General features: G+C 43.9%; 1 protein-coding gene across 4 annotated transcripts in view; it reads right to left on the bottom strand.

Annotated features, from left to right (window-relative positions):
- The window catches only part of rdh5 (retinol dehydrogenase 5 (11-cis/9-cis)), a 122268-nt gene that overhangs the window by 52352 nt on the left and 49104 nt on the right, over positions 1-20812 (bottom strand). Inside the window, exons 2-3 of one of the 4 annotated variants that reach the window (XM_060910279.1) lie at positions 17740-17766; positions 8935-9002 (exon numbers count right to left, since the gene is read on the bottom strand). In XM_060910279.1, coding sequence (XP_060766262.1) covers positions 8935-8966 — 32 coding nt within the window. In that variant the 5' untranslated portion in view covers positions 8967-9002; positions 17740-17766. Of the gene's footprint in view, positions 1-8934; positions 9003-17739; positions 17767-17798; positions 17914-20812 lie in introns of those variants that run through there. The other 3 variants (XM_060910277.1, XM_060910278.1, XM_060910280.1) reach the window with 3 other exon arrangements.

Here is a 20812-nt window from a genome sequence, read left to right as displayed (position 1 = left end):
CTTTCTCTAATAATCACACATGCTACAGATGCAATCAATGATTAGCTTGAGAAACTGCTGGAGTATTCCTTTAAGCCCCTGCAGCCACAACAAGAACGTGAGTTTAAATCCAGGTAGCAGTTAATAGCAGCGTGCCTGGAGTCCCTGCCTATTCAGCCATGGCTGGATCTTTAATCAACAACTTAAAGTGCATATCCTGGACCAATTTCTTTTTTTTTATATGAAAGTATGTCCCTTTACACACTCATCTAGGAGGGTAATTTTGCACAAGGCCATCTGTCTACAGCAGAAAAAAATAAAATAAAACGCGTCTGGAAAAATCCCAAGGGAGTCTGGAGCCAGATTCGTGACGTCACGTGCAGATCCACCAGCAGGCTGAGAGAGCTTGCATGGATTCAGTGCACAGCCTGTGTAGACCAAGTTTAGCAGCTAGCGATTTTGCATTGAAATATGGAATTGTCACCTGAGCTTCTAAACCCATGGATTCATGTATCAATGCTCATCTATCTATTGTTACATAAATCATATTTTTTCTAATTACGATTATGTATTTATATATGAGTGATTTCACGCTTATGGGTACTGAAATGGGTACATGAACTTATTCACCTAAAACCATTTCTTTTTTTACCATCAGGTCACAAAACATGTAATCTTTAATGAATTATATGTTAAAAGATAACTTTAATTTTCTGAGATGTAATAAAAACATTTATATGCCAAAGTCAAGCCTATGAGTTCCAAAATGATGTCTGTTACATTACTTCTGTTATGATTGTCCATCTCGCGTCTGTTACAAATTAATTACAATCTAGCTATATACCATGTTAATCTTATTGAAAGAATGTGTATGTTTATTCTACTACACATGTTTATTAATTATATTTGCTAAAACATCACCTTCCTATGTTTCAAAAAGTAATTCTACATTGTTAAAATTGAGAATATATATGTCCACAACACTTCTGTTACGTTCTGACTTTGGCATATAAATATATGTTTTTATTACATCTCAGAAAATTAAAGTTATCTTTTAACATATCATTCATTAAAGATTACATGTTTTGTGACCTGATGGTAAAAAAAGAAATGGTTTTAGGTGAATAAGTTCATGTCCCCATTTCAGTACCCATAAGCGTGGAATCACTCATATTTCTTCATTTAGAAGAGTACTGGCTACTGTAGGAGAAAGATTTCATAAGCTACACACATGGAATCGGCTAAGCAGGGTTGTATATACATTTAATGTGTTTGACAGGTCCCAAGATCTCAAGCCCTGACATGCATATCCCTTGATACATGTGAAGTAAAATGTAAAGAAAATGTGACCTTGGGTGCTGTGTGAGATGGCTGCCTCTCCAGTAGCTCTGGAGTTTTTAGCTCTTTAAACCTCTTTTTTCCACCTTTTTACTTTTCTACTCTTCTTACGAAGACATAGTGTGTTTTTCTTCATATCCCATGGATATTTTTTACTTTAACACGCAACCAGGAGCCAGTTTTCTCGCTTATTCGAGAGAGGAGCTGCTGGCCCTGAAAACAATGGGACGAGCTGGGATACGACACCCCATCCCGGCCAAGCTGAGGAGGAAACTCAGGGGCTGCAAAGCAGGGGCTAAGCTAAAGGCTAGGCTAGTGGACAACCAGCGGTGCTACAAACCATCCATTCCCTCGGTTATCATGGGGAATGTGAACTCGCTGCCGAATAAGGTCGACGAGCTATCCGCACTGAACAACCAGCGGATTTACTGGGAGAGCAGCTTATTTATTTTTACAGAGACATGGCTAACACACCTTGTACCGGATGCTAATGTGGATCTGCGGGGATTCACTGCTGTGAGAGCCGACAGACACACTAAAGCATGCAGGAAAGGCAAAGGTGGGAGACTCATCATTTACGTGAACAACTGCTAGTGTAACCCGGGACATTTTTCCGTAAAGACAGTCTTATGTTGCCTGGACTTGGAGCCGCTAGCATCACCATCTGTGTTTACGTCCCTCCAAGGGCAGACGCAGATGTGACGCTGCATGTGAGGGGATTCACTCTGTCAAAGCAAGGCTGCAGGCACAGCACCCTGAGGCATTTATGATCATTTCTGGGGACTTTAAATACGCTACTTTGGACTCCACTTTGGCTGTGGATTGTATCTTCTTAATTTCCCTGAGGGAACCCTCCCAAAGGGATCAATAAAGTTCTATCTAATCTAAGTAAGTGTATTATCGCCCAGCGCTTTCGTGTTGTTTACTTTTGTGTGTGTCAAAAAATAACATTATCCGTGTACCACACAAACACAAACACCTAATTTAGAGTATAGTCTCTCTTATTTCTTACCATGGCAACAGTCAACTTGTGAATCACTGATTTTCTTGGTCTTTTTCTCGGCTAAGCTTGGTCCTCGGCTTCCGGGTGCCTCGCACGAAGCGCTCCCATTTCTCTCTCATTGTCCGGTATTTTGGAAAATGATGAGTACTAGTCCCATCAAGATTGGTGTTGCTACACCCTCCTACGATACATCTGTTAACCATTTCAATAATTACATGATAACTGTGGCAGCAGGGGCGTGGTCAAGTGTCGGTCTGTGAATGGAGGGCGGAGTCAGGGAAAGTAAGTGGCAGAATCACTGCACCTGATGGGAATTAATCGGTGTTTGTGCGTCTTCCCCAGTGACTGCACCCTATAAAAGGAGAGGGAGAGCAGAGGAAGGGAGCTCTCCCCCAACCTGGTCACTTGTGTGCGTGCGCGCGCGTGTGTGTGTGTGTGTGGGGGGGGGGGGGGGGTGCAAGCAAAATATAAGACGCTAAAAAGTGCAATAAAAGAGTTTGTGAGAACTCAGTTTTGACCTGCCGTGCTTCTGTGCTCCACCCACCTTAAACTATTTCTACAGTGGTGCCGAAACCCGGGACGGAGTACAGAAGAGAACAGCCTCATGGAGTCCTCCCCCTTCAAGAACCTGGTCTATGCCCTCGCCACGGCCCAACAGAGCCAGCACCAGGCGCTGGTCACCCTCCGGAAGGAGCAGGAACAACGGTTCGAAGCCCTGGTGCTGGCGCAGCAGGAAGATTGCCAGGTGTTCCAGCACCTACTCGCGTCGGCGGGCTCCACCATCACCACAGACCCTCCCCACCTCACCCTAACGAAGATGGGTCCGCATGACGACCCCGAAGCCTTCCTCGCTCTTTTTGAGCAGGAAGCAGAGGCATGGGGTTGGCCGGTGGAACAGCGCGCGGTGCGCCTCCTCCCCCTGCTAACGGGCGAGGTGCAGCTGGCCATGGTACAGCTCCCCGCCGACAGCTGGCTGGTCTATGCCGACCTTCGCAGGGCCATCCTCCAACATGTGGGGTGCACCCCGGAGCAGCAACTGCAGCGCTTCCGCGTGCTGTGCCTGGAGGAGGTTGGCCGGCTGTTCGCATTTGGCCAGCAACTCCGGGACGCCTGCCGGCGGTGGCTGAGGGCCGACAACCGTGACGCTGAGGGAATCATCAACCTGGTGGCGCTGGAACAATTTATCGCCCGACTTCCGGAAGGAACAGCGGAGTAGGTCCAGTGCCATCGCCCGGTGTCGCTGGATCATGCCATCAAGCTGGCAGAGGACCATATGGCGGCTGTTCCGACGGCAGGACAGCGTGTCTCCTCTTCTCCCCTCTCTTCTCTCTCCCCTTCTGTTCCTCGTCCTCGCCCCATTCCCCCACCGTGGAGGTGGGGGCCGGCTCCACCCCAGCTGGCCCACCGCACCCACGGTGCCCTACCGTTTCCTACTTCCGTGTCTGTGTCTTCTCCCCCTCAGGTGAGTGAGCTCTGGAACACCGGTGCAGAAGGAGAGCCTGGGCCGGTATGCTGGCACAGCGTTGAGCCGGGGCACCTCCAGCATCAGCGCTCAGCGATGGTGGTGGGCGCAGTGGTCCGGCTCCCCGACGCACCAGGGATCGTCCTCGATCGGGCCGGAGCATATCGCATACCAGCGAGTATCCAAGGGGATACATATCAGGCTTTGGTGGACTCCGGCTGTAATCAGACCTCAATCCACCAAAGCCTGGTGCAAGACGAGGCATTGGGGAGAGTACAATTGGTGAAGGTGTTGTGTGTGCACAGGGATGTTCACAACTACCCTTTAGTGTCTGTCCACATTCTATTTTGAGGGGAGAAATTTAGAGTAAAGGCGGCAGTTAATCCTCGCCTTACCCACTCAATTTTGGGGACTGATTGGCCGGGATTTAGGGAATTAATGGTACATTTAGTGAAGAGTGGGGCCTGCCATAATTTAGCGGGGGGAGGTCCTGGTGTGGCATTGGCGGGAGCAGCTGTCACAGAGCCGTCTGTGTCATCACTGGGTCAGAGTGAGGAGCAGCAGGCTCCTCCTCCCTGTCTCAGGGAATCCCTTGCGGATTTCCCGTTACAGCAGTCACGAGACGAGACTCTGCGGCATGCATTTGACCAAGTGAGAGTAATCAATGTTCAAACGCTCCAGCCAAACACCACCCCGTTCTTCCCCTATTTCTCCATTATTAAGAATAGGTTATACTGAGTGACGCAGGATACTCAGACTAAGGAACCGATATAACACAGCTTTTAATCCCAAAGAGCCGCCAGGAATTTATATTCAAGGCGGCTCACTTTAATCCCGTGGCCGGACACTTGGGGCAGGATAAGACACTAGCCCAGATAATGGCCCAGTTCTATTGGCCAAGGATTCGCGGTGATGTCCGTAGGTGGTATACGGTGTGCCGCGAATGCCAGTTAGTAAATCCCACGGCCATTCCAAAAGTGCCTTTGCGCCCTCTGTCATTAATCGAGACCCCGTTCGAAATAATTGGGATGGATCTCTTCGGGCCATTAGATCGATCAACACGAGAATATCACTTTATTTTAGTTCTGGTGAACTATGCAACGCGATATCCGGAAGCAGTGCCTCTTCGCAATATCTCAGCACGTAGTATTGCAGAAGCACTCTTCCACGTCATCTCCAGAGTCGAAATCCCCAAAGAGATTCTGACTGATCAAGGCACTATGTTTATGTCACGCACACTGCGTGAACTGTATGGGTTAATGGGAATTAAGCCTATCTGCACCAGCGTTTATCACACACAAACGGATGGCTTAGTCGAATGTTTCAATTGCACCCTCAAGAACATAATTCAGAAATTTGTAAGCAAGGACACACGCAACTGGGATAAATGGCTCGAGCCCCTGTTATTTGCAGTGCGAAAGGTCCCACAAGCCTCCACGGGGTTCTCCCCGTTCAAATTATTATACGGGTGTAAGCCGCGTGGCATTCTAGATGTGCTGTGTGAAAACTGGGAGGAGGGACCTTCAACAAGTAAAAATAAAATTCAATACGTTATCAACCTGCGCGCCAAACTCCACACACACACACACACACACACGCACCTAACCCAGGAGAATTTGCGGCAGGCCCAAGAACATCAAGTCCGTCTGTATGATGGGTATGCACCTTAGGGAATTCACACCAGGAGATAAAGTACTCATGTTGTTGCCCACGTCGAGCTCCAAATTGATCGCCAGGTGGCAAAGACCCTTTGAGGTCACATGGTGAGTCGGGGACGTCAACTATGAGGTGAGGCGAACGGGCAGGGGCAGGGCGTTACAGATTTACCACCTCAATCTGTTAAAACTTTGGAATGAGGAGGTCCCCGTGGCGTTGGTGTCCGTGGTTTCAGAGAAGGGGGAGCTGGGGCCGGAGGTTCAAAAAGGAAAATTGACATTGCCCACTGCTCCGGTCCCCTGTGGAGACCACCTCTCCCCGACCCAACTCACGGAGGTCGCCCAGTTGCAGACAGAATTTTCTGACGTGTTCTCACCCCTACCCGGCTGCACCCACCTCATAGAACACCACATTGAGACGCCCCCGGGGGTAGTAGTAGTGCGCAGCCACCCTTACAGACTGCCCGAACACAAAAAAAAAGGTGGTTTGGGAAGAACAAGGCCATGCTTGAAATGGGCATCGTCGAGGAGTCCCACAGTAATCTGGAGCAGCCCGGTGGTCTTGGTTCCCAAGACCGATGCATCGGTCCGGTTCTGTGTGGACTATAGAAAAGTCAACGCGGTGTCTAAATTTCATGCGTACCCAATGCCCCGTATTGACGAGTTGCTCAATCAACTAGGCACAGCTCATTTTTATTTGACACTGGATTTGACAAAGGGATATTGGCAGATCCCCTTGACTCCTCTATCCCAAGAAAAAAACAGCCTTTTGCACACCATTTGGCTTACACCAGTTCATCACACTTCCTTTCGGGCTGTTTGGGGCGCCCGCTACATTCCAGCGGCTTATGGATAGGGTCCTCCGCCCCTATGCCACCCACACGACTGCATACTTGGATGATATAATTTATAGTAATAACTGGCCGCGGCACTTAGAACACCTAAGGGCCGTCCTTAGGTTGCTGAGGCAAGCGGGTCTCACAGCCAACCCGAAGAAGTGTGCAGTTGGGCAGGTGGAAGTATGGTATCTGGGCTTCCACTTGGGCAATGGGCAGGTGCATCCCCAAATCAATAAGACAGCAGCAATTGCAGCCTGCCTGAGGCCCAAGACCAAAAAGGGGGTGAGACAATTCCTGGGGCTGGCTGGCTACTATCGTAGGTTTATACCTAATTATTCGGATGTCACCAGCCAGCTGACTGATCTCACTAAAAAGGGGGCACCAGATCCGGTCCAGTGAACGGAGCAATGCCAGCAGGCTTTCTCTGAGGTAAAGGCTGCACTGTGTGGGGGGGCCACTGTTACACTCCCCTGACTTTTCTCTCCCCTTTGTTTTGCAGACAGATGCATTGGACAGAGGGCTGGGGCTGTTCTGTCCCAGGAGGTGGAGGGGGAGGACCGTCCAGTGCTGTAAATCAGCCGGAAGCTGCCGGTGCGTGAGAGCAGGTACAGCACAATAGAAAAGGAATGCCTCGCCATCAAGTGGGCGGTCCTCCCTTCACCCTCTGTTCGGACCACATGCCCCTGCAGTGGCTCCACCGCATGAAGGATGCCAACGCGCGGATCACCTGTTGGTATCTGGCACTCCAGCCGTTTAAGTTTGAGGTGGTCCACAGGCTGGGGGCACAGATGGTTGTGGTGGATTTCCTCTCCCATCAAGGGGGGGGGGGTCAGCTGCAGGCCTGACGGCTCCCTGGCCTGAGTCGGGTGGTGGGGGTATGTGGCAGCAGGGGCGTGGTCAAGCATCAGTCTGTGAATGGAGGGCAGAGTCAGGGAAGGTAAGTGGCAGAATCACTGCACCTGATGGGAATTAATCTGTGTTTGTGTGTCTTCCCCAGTGACCACACCCTATAAGAGGAGAGGGAGAGCAGAGGAAGGGAGCTCTCTCCCAACCTGGACACTTGTGTGTGTGTGCGAAATATAAGACGCTGAAAAGTGCAAGAAAACAGTTTGTGAGAACTCAGTTCTGGCCTTCCGTGCTCCACCCACCTTAAACTATTTCTACAATAACGTTGAAATTTGCAGAAAACCACCAGGTCGTTTTCTCATAAACAAACCAGCACTGATGTAGGATTCAGAAAGAGGCGTCCCGCAAGTGACGTCACGAAAATCAATGTTTAGCGGGAAATCCAAATGCCAAGTTTTTTCAGAGGCAGACAAATTCGCCTCAAATGGCTTGATTTCAACTGAATTTTTCTGGTATTGCGCAAGGTAAAAAAAATTGCACAAAATGTGACAGATATTGACCAAAGTTTAATATAAAACAGGAGAATTACATTGATCTTGCTCCTGAATTTACCCGTGATATGCACTTTAATGTTCATGAGTCCACCATCAGGAGAACACTGAACAACAATGGTGTGCATGGCAGGATTGCAAGGAGAAAGTCACTGCTCTCCAGAAAGAACATTGCTGCTCATCTGCAGTTTGCTAAAGATCATGCGGATAAGCCAGAAGGCTATTGGAAAAATGTTTTGTGGACAGATTAGATCAAAATAGAACTTTTTGGTTTCAATGAGAAGCGTTATGTTTGGAGAAAGGAAAACACTACATTCCAGTATAAGAACCTTATTTCATCTGTGAAACATGGTGGTGGTAGTATCATGGTTTGGGCCTGTTTTGCTGCATCTGGGCCAGAACGGCTTGCTATCATTGATAGAACAATGAATTCTGAATTATACCAGTGAATTCTAAAGGAAAATGTCAGGACATCTGTCCATGAACTGAATCTCAAGAGAAGGTGGGTCATGCAGCAAGACAACGACCTTAAGCACACAAATCGTTCTACCAAAGAATGGTTAAAGAAGAATAAAGTTAATGTTTTGAAATGGCCAAGTCAAAGTCCTGGCCTTATCGAAATGTTGTGGAAGGACCTGAAGCGAGCAGTTCATGTGAGGAAATCCAACAACATCCCAGAGTTGAAGCTGTTCTGTACAGAGGAATGGGCTAAAATTCCTCCAAGCCGGTGTGCAGGACTGATCAACAGTTACCGGAAACGTTTAGCTGCAGTTATTGCTGCACAAGGGGGTCACACCAGATACTGAAAACAAAGGTTCACATACTTTTGCCACTCACAGAGATGTAATATTGGATCATTTCCCTCAATAAATAAATGACCAGGTATAATATTTTTGTCTTATTTGTTTAACTGGATTCTCTTTATCTACTTTTAAGACTTGTGTGAAAATCTGTTGTTGTTTTAGGTCATATTTATGCAGAAATATAGAAAATTCTAAAGGGTTCACAAACTTTCAAGTTCCACTGTATATTGAAATTATTTTGTGTTGTAATCACACAAAAGATATAGATCTGGTGAGGAGAGATTAGTTTAACAACCACGAGCATATGTCTTCAGGGGTTACAAAGGCAGTTAAAAATAATTAGTTCGACCTATTATGGAGTTGAAAATGAGATTTTGACTTCAATTTTTAAAAAATTGCTGGAAAATTCTGCACTTTATAATGAGGCTTTATTCATCATATTTTTCACACAATCCTACCTGATATATTCATACATTAGCTCCATGTTCATAGGGGAGTCCTGAATGATGCAGGTTCCAAACAACAACTGTTGAAAAAATTTAAATCAATTAAAAATAAAGAAATAAACAAGCCACATCAAACAAAGACCTCTTGAGAAATCTCCTTAAAATGTGAAAAGTAAATTTTTATAAACATGTTTGTTTATTTTCTATATCAGAAATTAGTTAGTGATATAGCACTCATTATCCCCACTACTTAATAAGTGCCTGACTTTTATTAGGTCACTTCACTCAGCTGGCACCACAGCCTTCAGTAACCTGGGTTAGTCAGTCAGCAACATAGCCATCTATAGCTTGTGCTATTTTAGTGCCATAGCCTTTGTTAGTTAGTGCCATAGCATTTTTAGCGGAGCTCCAGCAGAGCACCATACCTAAGAAAAAATGGTAAACCCATAGATTCGATTTTTTTGTGGTTTGTCCGTGTACCAGTCATACACACTGCCTAGTGGTCAGTGTTAGTAATTACCGGTCATACACACCGCCTAGTGGCCAGTGCTAGCCAGTAAAGAAATAAAACAAAAGAGACTGGCTATGATACAAGAAAATTCTACAACCCAGAAACAGATGGGAGCTCCGCTTTTAGGCAGTGCTTAAATCTATATATTAGCTTTGCTAGTTTGGTTAGCACTATGGCCTCAGACCACCAGACCCACAGTAAGAATGCATGTGAACTTTTGTTTATTGATGCTTATACTCTTTGGAATAATCAGTGGGCTGTAATGTACAACCCCAAATCAGAAAAAGTTGGGGCAGTATGTTGAAATTAGAATAGAAACTGAAAACAATGATTTGTAAATAATCTTTGACCTGTATTGCACTCAAAACAACACAGCAACACCTTATTTGATGTTTTACCTCATGAATTTTAATTTTTTCCCCCAAAAGAAACACATTTCAATTTCGATTCTTGCAACATATTTCAAAAAACTTGAGATAATAAAGCATCTCACACTAATATTGCCATTCCTTCTCACAACACTTAAAATATGTTTAGGGATTGAAGACGCAAAGTGATCAAGTGTTTCTGATGTTATTCTGATATTTTCGTCCTGCAAACAGGTCTTAAAGGGCTGATGACACGAACATGACTCTATGCAATTTCTTAAATAAACTATACAATATGGCAAACATGTTAGATTTCTGTTATAGTTACGTGAAAAGAAGCTGTTACGCAAATATCCAACTTTTAATTGCACAGCGCAAGAAAACTGGGTCCGTGGCTCGCAGCCATGTTGTGACGTCAGCGGAAGAACACGCTGCGGTTCATTGGCTATTCTACTCTGGTTCTACTCAATGGAAATGGCGCATGAAAACGCCGGTGAACTCTCTAGTGCTAGCTCTTCCTCTTCTGGGAGTCTAGAATTGTGTTGATATCTTCCGAATAGAATCTATGATAGCCTACCCTCTTTACCCTTTGCCTCTCGTTGCTAGGCGGCAGTTACATGAAAGCCGCAAGCTTTCACAAGCAAATACATGACATATCACGCCGACTTTATGATTACATTTATGATTATCATGTAGAATCTATAGCTCTACGTACCTTTATCTTATGTCGTTTCACAACACAAGTTCTGACAGGAGGACTGTCTTTGGATCCGGCATAGCTACTAGTAGACCCCCTCCGGAATACTGGCAGTGTTGCCAGATTGGGAGGTTTCCCGCCCAGTTGGGAGGTTTCAAGTGCATTTTGGTGGGTTTTGAACATATTTTTGGTAAAGTTGTTTATCGGACCATTTCTCAGTGTCTTTGCTTTTTTAATCAATAGTTTTTCAGTAATAACTTAATATTTAACATATCACTCAATTTTAATCACAAAAATCGCAACAATTTCTCGCAAGTTTCACTTCCTCCTGCAATATAATCACAACAAAAACCTAAAATACACTGCAACTTTCATCATAATTTTTTGGAAACCCCCCCGCAACATCAGACATTTTAGCCCGCAACAATCACAAAAAAGGCCCGCGAAATCCTGGGGGGACTGTTAAAATCCCGCTGCGTTCACGAGGCATACAAACAGTTTTGGGCACCCAAAAACTTGATGCTGCTCTAGATCTACACGAATTTGCTTGCTGCCCTGACCACTCACTGAAAATCAGTATGAAGAGGAAAGTCCTTCCCACGCCATATGGCGCATTAGGCGGTGCCGATCTCTTGGGGGGGGGTCTAGTCCTCTGGTAACTGCATGTTGGCCTAGTGGTTAGCGTGTTTGCTTCTTGATCGGGAGAGAGTGTGAATTCTACTTGCAGTCGGGTCATACCAAAGACCACCATAAAAATGGCATCTACTGCTGTCTGGCAAGGCACACTGCAATACAGATGCGAGTAGGGAGTCAAACTCTCGCGGAGTATGCAGAGGAGTTTCAGACTAATATCCATCCCAAACTGTTTGGGCTTGACAAAGGCACTTAAGTTGCTTGATGATAACGAGGTAAGTTTTCAGTATAATTTTTTTTTTTTTTACATCCCAAGTCAAATTTCGCAAACCAAGAAATGAATGACTGTTTATTCGCACTGAAGACTAAAGGAAATAATAATTTGTGCTCTTGCTTTATACCACATAACTGAGCAGGTAGATAAATCTATTAGCTCTTTAATTCAACAAGGACATTGAGGACAAAATTTCTCGCGTTTTTTGTGTGTGTGTGTGTGGGGGGGGGGGGGGGGGGAATTCATGAGAAAAATAAGGGAATGTAGTTTTTCCAATTTACCGATACAGCCCCATATGTCATTCATACATGCTTCAATACACCGATATTGCACAGTTTTGATTTGAAAAATATGCAACAAACAGGGAAAAAAAAAAAAGAATTCGCACCCGATCTGGGGTCACAACCGGTCATTACCAGTCAGCTGGATTTCCCAGGAGCTGACAGCAGTCCTTGAAGGATCGGGAATATTACTTTCATGGGCTTATTCCTCGGTCAAAACAGGACTGCCGAGAGATGTGATCGGTTTTTAGGTATTATTACGTGTTTATTCAAATTTTCCAAAGCTATTTGACCTAATCATTGAAATATTTGACTAGCACTTTGTGGAGTTTCGTCATGTACTCACGAGAGTACATAGTGTGCGAGTTTGCTGCCTCTTCTCCCCGGCGTTTTCTCTCTTTTTTTTGTTTTCTTTAACTGTGCTTCTGATTTTTTGGCAACGTGTTATCCATTTTTTTGGTTAATTTCGGACTCTTCTTGCTTGGTTTTGACACCGACTTTTTGCAATCACCTGTAGCTAACCCGCCTGCGAGCCCCTGCTTTCTTTCCACCCGCTTGACTTCAGCAGTGATCGTGACTGTGGGTCTGGGTATTGGTTTTGTGGCCCGGCTTTTACCCATGTTTTACACCTACTCGCCGGAGGAATTAAAAAGCCTTAGTGCGTGGCACCGCTTGGATTCCGCAGTATTTAATCTGTGCCGCTCTATTGGAATCGCGCGCCGCCCTCGGTATATTCACCGCTCTCCGCGCTCTCCGACTGCTCATTATGCTTCGGAGTCTTCCATACCCATCATATGGACTCACAATCGGATTGCCAAGGTCAACAAGAACGCTCATGGAGTTAATCACGGTGTTCTTCGCTCACTTGGGAAACTGCAAGGTTCTGCTGTCTCTGGATTGTCACCTGTGTTTCCTGCGAAGATTGGCCTTTTAAACTCCCGTTCTATCACCAACAAAGCGTCACTCATTAATGACCTAATTATCCAAAAGACCCTGGACATACTTCTGCTGGTGGAAACATGGCAACAGGCTGAGGACTATCTACATTTAAATATATCTTCACCATCTGGATATTTTTCAAAGCCCCATCTCACAGGGAAGGGTGGAGGTCTAGCTGCAGTTTTCCGATGTGGTTTGAAACTTAGAGAGATTGTTTTTCATGATGTTACATCCTGTGAATATCTGGCTTTGAAAACTTCTACTCCCACACCGTTGTTGCTGATCTTAATCTATCGACCTCCCAAATCATCACCATCTCTTTTTCTGTCTGAACTGAATGAACTGCTAACTGTAGCCTCATCTGTCTGTACTGTTGTCATTCTTCTAGGTGACTTTAACATTCATGTTGATATTAGTTGCTCCCTTACTGATGAGCTCTTGACTGTCTTTGAATGTTTTGGTTTAACTCAGCATGTTGACTTTCCCACACAATCATGGTCATATACTTGACTTGCTTTGCTCTACTGGTACAAAAATTGTATCTGTATCGGGTTCTGACGTAGGTTTTACTGACCACAAGTTGATTGAGTGTTCTCAGTGTGCCTTCTTCTAAACTTCCTCTGCGTTCTACTGTCTCTTTCCGTAATCTTTCTTCTATTGATGTGCATTCTTTCTCTGCCTCTCTCCTTTTTGTAAATTTGCTGAGGTTTCCTCTCCTGATGATACAGTTGCTATTTACAATAATACTATATCTAACACACTTAACACTTTCGCTCCCCTTAAAACTAGACAGGTCTCCGCAAATCACGCCTCTCCTTGGTTCACCTCTGAGCTTAGGGCCATGAAGGCCAAGGTAAGGCGGCTAGAGCACCTTTATAAGAAAACTGGCCTTACTATTCATCTTTCACTCTTCTCTGAACACATCACAAAGTATAAGGATGCTCTTAATGCTGCCCGATCCTCCTACTATGCTAACATCATTAAGAGTGGCAATCAGACCCAAAACTCTGTTTAATACAATAAATAAACTTCAGCCTCCTTCCTCAACCATTCCTAGTTCTCCTGCTCAGTGTCAGGCTTTTTTGGATTTTTTTCAAGGATAAAATTCAGTATTTACCAACACTTTCATTCTGAAATTCATTCTTCTGTCCCGCTAGTAGCTCTTTCTCATAAAGCTGACTGCTGTCTCTCTGCTTTCTCTCCTGTTGATTCTTCTAAAGTATCAGAAATTATGTCTAAGTCCTCCTCCTCCTCATGTCTGTTGGACCCTGCACCCACTGCACTTCTTAAATCTTGTGTATCTGCCATCTCCCCTTATATTGCTCATTTGATTAATCAGGTGTTTTGCTTTAGGCACTGTTCCCATCTCCCTCAAAATTGCTTCAGTTACACCAATACTAAAGAAACCTGGTCTAGAGTCTCTTTCACTGTCCAATTACAGACCCATTTCAAATCTCCCTTTCCTAGCTAAAGTAATGGAGAGAGTTGTAGCCTCTCAGCTTCATACTTTCCATGCTCATAATGATCTCTATGAACCCTTTCAGTCAGGCTTTCGCAATATGCATAGCACTGAATCTGCTCTTTTAAGAGTTGTTAATGACCTCCTGCTCTCAACTGATGCTGGTCATCTTAATGTCCTTGTTCTCTTGGACCTCACAGCTGCCTTTGACACCGTACATCAGGGGTCTTCAATCCTATCCACAAAGGGCCAGTGTGGCTGCAGGCTTTCATTCCAACCAAGCAGGAGCTACACCTGATTTCACTTGTTTAATCATTTCACCCTCGTCTCCAGTCAACAATCAAGTGAGCCTCCAATTTGGCTGTAATGAAAGCCTGCAGCTACACCGGCCCTTTGCGGATAGGATTGAAGACCCCTGCCGTACATCATGAGAGACTCATTTCCAGATTATCTTCTTTTGGTATTACTGGCTTAGCTTTATCCTGGTTTCAGTCATATCTAGAAAACAGGCAACAGTTTATTTCTATTGGTGTTCATAAATCATCCACTGCTACTGTTGCTCAAAGTGTGCCTCAGGGTTCTGTCCTTGGTCCCCTTCTTTTTATATGTTTCTCCTATAGGCCAGATTATTCGTAACCATGGCCTTAACTTCCATTGTTATGCTGATGATATTCAAATCTACATCACTATCACCCCTTCCATAGCCTCTTTTCAGCTGCTAAGGACTTGCATCACTGACCTTTAAGGAACAGTCCACCGTACTTCCATAATGAAATATGCTCTTATCTGAATTGAGACGAGCTGCTCCGTACCTCTCCGAGCTTTGCACGACCTCCCAGTCAGTCAGACGCGCTGTCACTCCTGTTAGCGATGTAGCTAGGCTCAGCATGGCCAATGGTATTTTTTGGGGCTGTAGTTAGATGCGACCAAACTCTTCCACGTTTTTCCTGTTTACATAGGTTTATATGACCAGTGATATGAAACAAGTTCAGTTACACAAATTGAAACGTAGCGATTTTCTATGCTATGGAAAGTCCGCACTATAATGACAGGCGTACTAACACCTTCTGCGCGCTTCGACAGCGCATTGATATCTGAGCTCCGTATCAATGCGCTGTCGAAGCGCGCAGAAGGTGTTAGTACGCCTGTCATTATAGTGCGAACTTTCCATAGCATAGAAAATCGCCACGTTTCAATTTGTGTAACTGAACTTGTTTCATATAACTGATCATATAAACCTATGTAAACAGGAAAAACGTGGAAGAGTTTGGTCGCATCTAACTACAGCCCCAAAAAATACCATTGGCCATGCTGAGCCTAGCTACATTGCTAACAGGAGTGACAGCGCGTCTGACTGACTGGGAGGTCGCGCAAAGCTCGGAGAGGTACGGAGCAGCTCGTCTCAATTCATATAAGAGCATATTTCATTATGGAAGTACGGTGGACTGTTCCTTTAAGCAATGGCTGCATAAGAACTGCCTTAAACTTAATGCTGGCAAAACGGAGGTTCTATTAGTAGGTACCAAAAGACAGGTTCAGAATTTCTCCAGTTTTACTATTGATGTTGATGGTGTGTCTATTCATCCTTCCCAAGTTATAAAAAACCTTGGCGTTATCTTTGACTCCACCCTTACGTTTGAACCCCATCTTAAACTAATTACTAAGAATGCTTTCTTTCACCTCCGCAATATTGCACGTCTCCGCCCTTCTCTTGGAAACTGAAGCCAATATGTTGGTCAATGCATTTATTTTTTCTCGTCTTGATTATTGCAATTCTCTCTTTTATGGTCTCCCTGCCACATTGCTCAATCGCCTGCAGTACATCCAAAACTCAGCAGCAAGAGTCCTCACACTCACCAAGCGCTCTGCTCACATCACTCCTGTTTTACAGCAACTGCACTGGTTGCCAGTTATCTCTCAGATCAAATACAAAATCCTGCTTTTAACCTATAAAGCTCTTCATGGCTTCGCTCCTTCCTATCTCTGTGAGCTAATTCATTTGTACTGTCCCTCCCGCTCCCTCAGATCTTCTGTCTGTGGACTTCTGACTGTTCCACGTTTTAAACTGGCATCTATGGATGGCAGATCATTTAATGTTGCTGCTCCTAAACTTTGGAACTCGTTACCACAATCACTTCGTGACTGTTCCACTCTCTCTTCCTTCAAAGCTAACTTGAAAACTTCTCTTTACCTCACACTATTCTTCCTAGTTTTTTTTGGTGGTAACTCTTTTGTAAAGCATCCTTGGGTTTGTGAAAGGCGCTATATAAATTGAACTTATTATTATTATTATTATGTTGACAGCAACCCATGGGAAGAAGGTGTTATCCTCTCAACGATACTAAGTAGACGTAATTACGTTATAGCATCATTGGTTCTGGGCAACACGGTGGTGTAGTGATTAGAGCTGTCGCCTCACAGCAAGAAGGTCCGGGTTCGAGCCCCGTGGCCGGCGAGGGCCTTTCTGTGCGGAGTTTGCATGTTCTCCCCATGTCCACGTGGGTTTCCTCCGGGTGCTCCGGTTTCCCCCACAGTCCAAAGACATGCAGGTTAGGTTAACTGGTGACTCTAAATTGACTGTAGGTGTGAATGTGAGTGTGAATGGTTGTCTGTGTCTATGTGTCAGCCCTGTGGTGACCTGGCGACTTGTCCAGGGTGTACCCCGCCTTTCGCCCATAGTCAGCTGGGATAGGTTCCAGCTTGCTTGCCTGCGACCCTGTAGAACAGGATAAAGCGGCTAGAGATAATGAGATGAGATCATTGGTTCTGTTTCATTTCGAAAAAAATACATGGACAAAATGTACTCTAATAGAGACATTAAACTTAGCTTTACTCCTCCAAAATTTGCCTCTCAAAATGCGGGAAATAGCGTTTTAGAGGGATAAAAATTCCAAAATTTCCCAGGGGGGCATACCCTCGGACCCCCCTAGATTTGGGGCGCAGCACGGCCCCCCCAATCTAAAACTTCGTGTTGCAGCCCCTGTTTAGATATTTGTTATAAATGCTTGCATTCATGCAGTACAAAAAAAATCAGATCACAAACAGAGTAATGTAAAAATGGAAATACATGATCTCTAAACATGCTACATTTTGCCACCTCAGACCGATATTTTTCCAGCTGCCCATTTTGCATGTTTCAGCCATAGCAATTCTTAATCTTAAAACGGTAATTAGTCTTGTGATTTGTGCAATCTTATGTGCAATATTATGTCCTATGTTGCAAACACCATTATAACACAATCACATAAGTATTGATTTGAATGGAATTAATGTATCCATACATATAGTTCTGTTATACAGTATTGTATATGACCAACAATTATAACTATTATATATTTGTATTATACACTTGTATAACGTAGATACACTGTTCCATCCAAGCAAGCAATGTGATAACCATGACACAAAGTACTTAATTTCCTCATACATTACAAATAGATTAAATCTATTATAAATTAAATCTTAGAAATACATATAGTAATCACAGTATCTGTAATCTGTAGATTCTCAAACTTGCACAACATGCCAGTATAGATCCAACCACTGTTTTATTTGAGTGTTAAGTAGGAACATGGAACAGGCGCACGCGCGCACACACACAGTCAAGGGTAAAGCCATACTCATGAGCAAGGAAATAAAACAGAAAATACAATACCCTTCGAACCAGGAAGCAGAGGAACAACTATGGAAAAAAAAACAACCTAAAAACCATACCTTAGACCTGTTGTATGCACACAAGCCATTACAAAGACGGACAGATAAAGAACGTGCTTACTTAAGGTACTGGAAAACGACAAACTATCAAAACAGTCTGTTAGTCACAATATAAGGGAACAATATAAGGAAAGTGGGAAGCCAAAAGGATCACACGCATACTTGTGCACAGTCTGGAAAGCAAAGGTGGTCAGACGCATTTCAAGTTTCCTTTTCTCATATATATTTTTTAAAACATGGTTGTTGTTTTTTTAAAGTTACAGCAAACAAAAATGAACAATTGTGCGATTGTTAACCCGTACTTAAATGCAGAATTTATTTACAGATGTGCATTTGCCTTACAGCCTTCAACCTTCTCTGATGTGTATTGGTTAAAGGAACAGTCCACCGTACTTCCATAATGAAATATGCTCTTATCTGAATTGAGACGAGCTGCTTCGTACCTCTCCGAGCTTTGCGCGACCTCCCAGTCAGTCAGACGCAGTCAGACGCGCTGTCACTCCTGTTAGCAATGTAGCTAGGCTCAGCATGGCCAATGGTATTTTTGGGGGCTGTAGTTAGATGTGACCAAACTCTTCCACGTTTTTCCTGTTTACATAGGTTTATATGACCAGTGATATGAAACAAGTTCAGTTACACAAATTGAAACGTAGCGATTTTCTATGCTATGGAAAGTCCGCACTATAATGACAGGCGTACTAACACCTTCTGCGCGCTTCGGCAGCGCATTGATATCTGAGCTCCGTATCAATGCGCTGTCGAAGCACACAGAAGGTGTTAGTACGCCTGTCATTATAGTGCGGACTTTCCATAGCATAGAAAATCGCTACGTTTCAATTTGTGTAACTGAACTTGTTTCATATCACTGGTCATATAAACCTATGTAAACAGGAAAAACGTGGAAGAGTTTGGTCGCATCTAACTACAGCCCCAAAAAATACCATTGGCCATGCTGAGCCTAGCTACATTGCCAACAGGAGTGACAGCGTGTCTGACTGCGTATGACTGACTGGGAGGTCGCGCAAAGCTCTGAGAGGTACGGAGCAGCTCGTCTCAATTCAGATAAGAGCATATTTCATTATGGAAGTACGGTGGACTGTTCCTTTAAATGCAGTATTTCCAAAAGGATAATATATTTTATCATTAAAAAAAACCTTCACTATACTCAGAAAACTGCTAACGGTACCAAATAAGTCAGGACTGTAACAGTATCTCCAACCACAAATATTTACCAATAGCATACACTAGCATACCACTAGATCTGAGAAAACGGATCTGTCTATGGTGTCCTCATGTCTCTTGCAACCAACTACATAAAGTTTAAGTAATTCTCCTGAATAATCATCTTTTACAAAATGAAAATCACTAAGATTTAAATGGAGGGGAAATGGCATGTTCAACTGAGGTTCTGATACTTGACAAGTTTTTTATTTCATCAGGGATTTTGATGTGGTGGTGGTTGAGGAAATGTCATTATATTTCATCATATATTTTGCGTAGCTAAATTATTTAGTTATTGTTTAGTTTTTGTTTTTGAAAAATAGTTGTTCATGAACACTTAATTGATTATAGGCCCCTGAGTATGTAATAAATGCAAATGTGGAACGCAGAGACTTGAAAATATAGTGTTAACTCCACACTCATACACACGAGCCTATGTTCTTATAAAATTTGACATCACTGGAGCAGATGCACAAGGCAATGTTTTTGGAATGTATGACAAATCCTCAGCTAAGACACTTATGAAACAAAGAGGCATTTGTATTACTCGAGAAGCATGAGGAATGAATGTCTTGAATGTTTTCTCCCACACTGGCCAAAATGTCAAGTCTTTCAAGGTTTCAAACCTATATATGTTTTAAACATATCAATTCAAAAAAACAAGCAAACAAAATGAAAGGAATAAAAATTAAAGAATAAGGGTAATGAATGACAATGGTGCTTGAAAGTTTGTGAACCCTTTAGAATTTTCTGTATGTCTGCATAAATATGACCTAAAACATCAGATTTTCACACAAGTCCTAAAAGTAGATAAAGAGAACCCAGTTAAACAAATGAGACAAATATTATACTTGGTCATTTATTCATTGAGGAAAATAATCCAGTATTACATATCTGAGTGGCAAAAGTATGTGAACCTCTAGGATTAGCACTTAATTTGAAGGTGAAATGAGTCAGGTGTTTTCAATCAATGGGATGACAATCAGGTGTGAGTGGGCACCCTGTTTTATTTAAAGAACAAAGTCTGATCTTCGCAACACGTTTGTGGAAGTGCATCATGGCGCGAACAAAGGAGATTTCTGAGGACCTCAGAAAAAGCGTTGTTGATGCTCATCAGGCTGGAAAAGGTTACAAAACCATCTCTAAAGAGTTTGCACTCCACCAATCCACAATCAGACAGATTGTGTACAAATGGAGGAAATCCAAGACCATTGTTGCCCTCCCCAGGAGTGTCAACCAAAAATGATCACTCCAAGAGCAAGGCGCGTAATAGTCGGCGAGGTCACAAAGGACCCCAAGGTAACTCCTAAACAACTGAAGGTCTCTCTCACATTGGCTAATGTTAATGTTCATGAGTCCACCATCAGGAGAACACTGAACAACGATGGTGTGCATGGCAGGGTTGCAAGGAGAAAGCCACTGCTCTCCAAAAAGAATATTGCTTGATTTCAACTGAATTTTTCTGGTATTGCGCAAGGTAAAAAAATTGCACAAAATGCTCTCTCCCAACCTGGACACTTGTGTGTGTGTGTGTGTGTGTGTGTGTGTGTGTGTGTGTGTGTGTGCGCGCGCGAGCGAAATATAAGACGCTGAAAAGTGCAAGAAAACAGTTTGTGAGAACTCAGTTCTGGCCTTCCGTGCTCCACCCACCTTAAACTATTTCTACAATAACGTTGAAATTTGCAGAAAACCACCAGGTCGTTTTCTCATAAACAAACCAGCACTGATGTAGGATTCAGAAAGAGGCGTCCCGCAAGTGACGTCACGAAAATCAATGTTTAGCGGGAAATCCA

The sequence above is a fragment of the Neoarius graeffei genome, chromosome 26 (genome assembly GCF_027579695.1).
Source record: "Neoarius graeffei isolate fNeoGra1 chromosome 26, fNeoGra1.pri, whole genome shotgun sequence".
NCBI lineage: Eukaryota > Metazoa > Chordata > Actinopteri > Siluriformes > Ariidae > Neoarius > Neoarius graeffei.
This window is presented reverse-complemented; position numbering and strand designations above follow the sequence as displayed.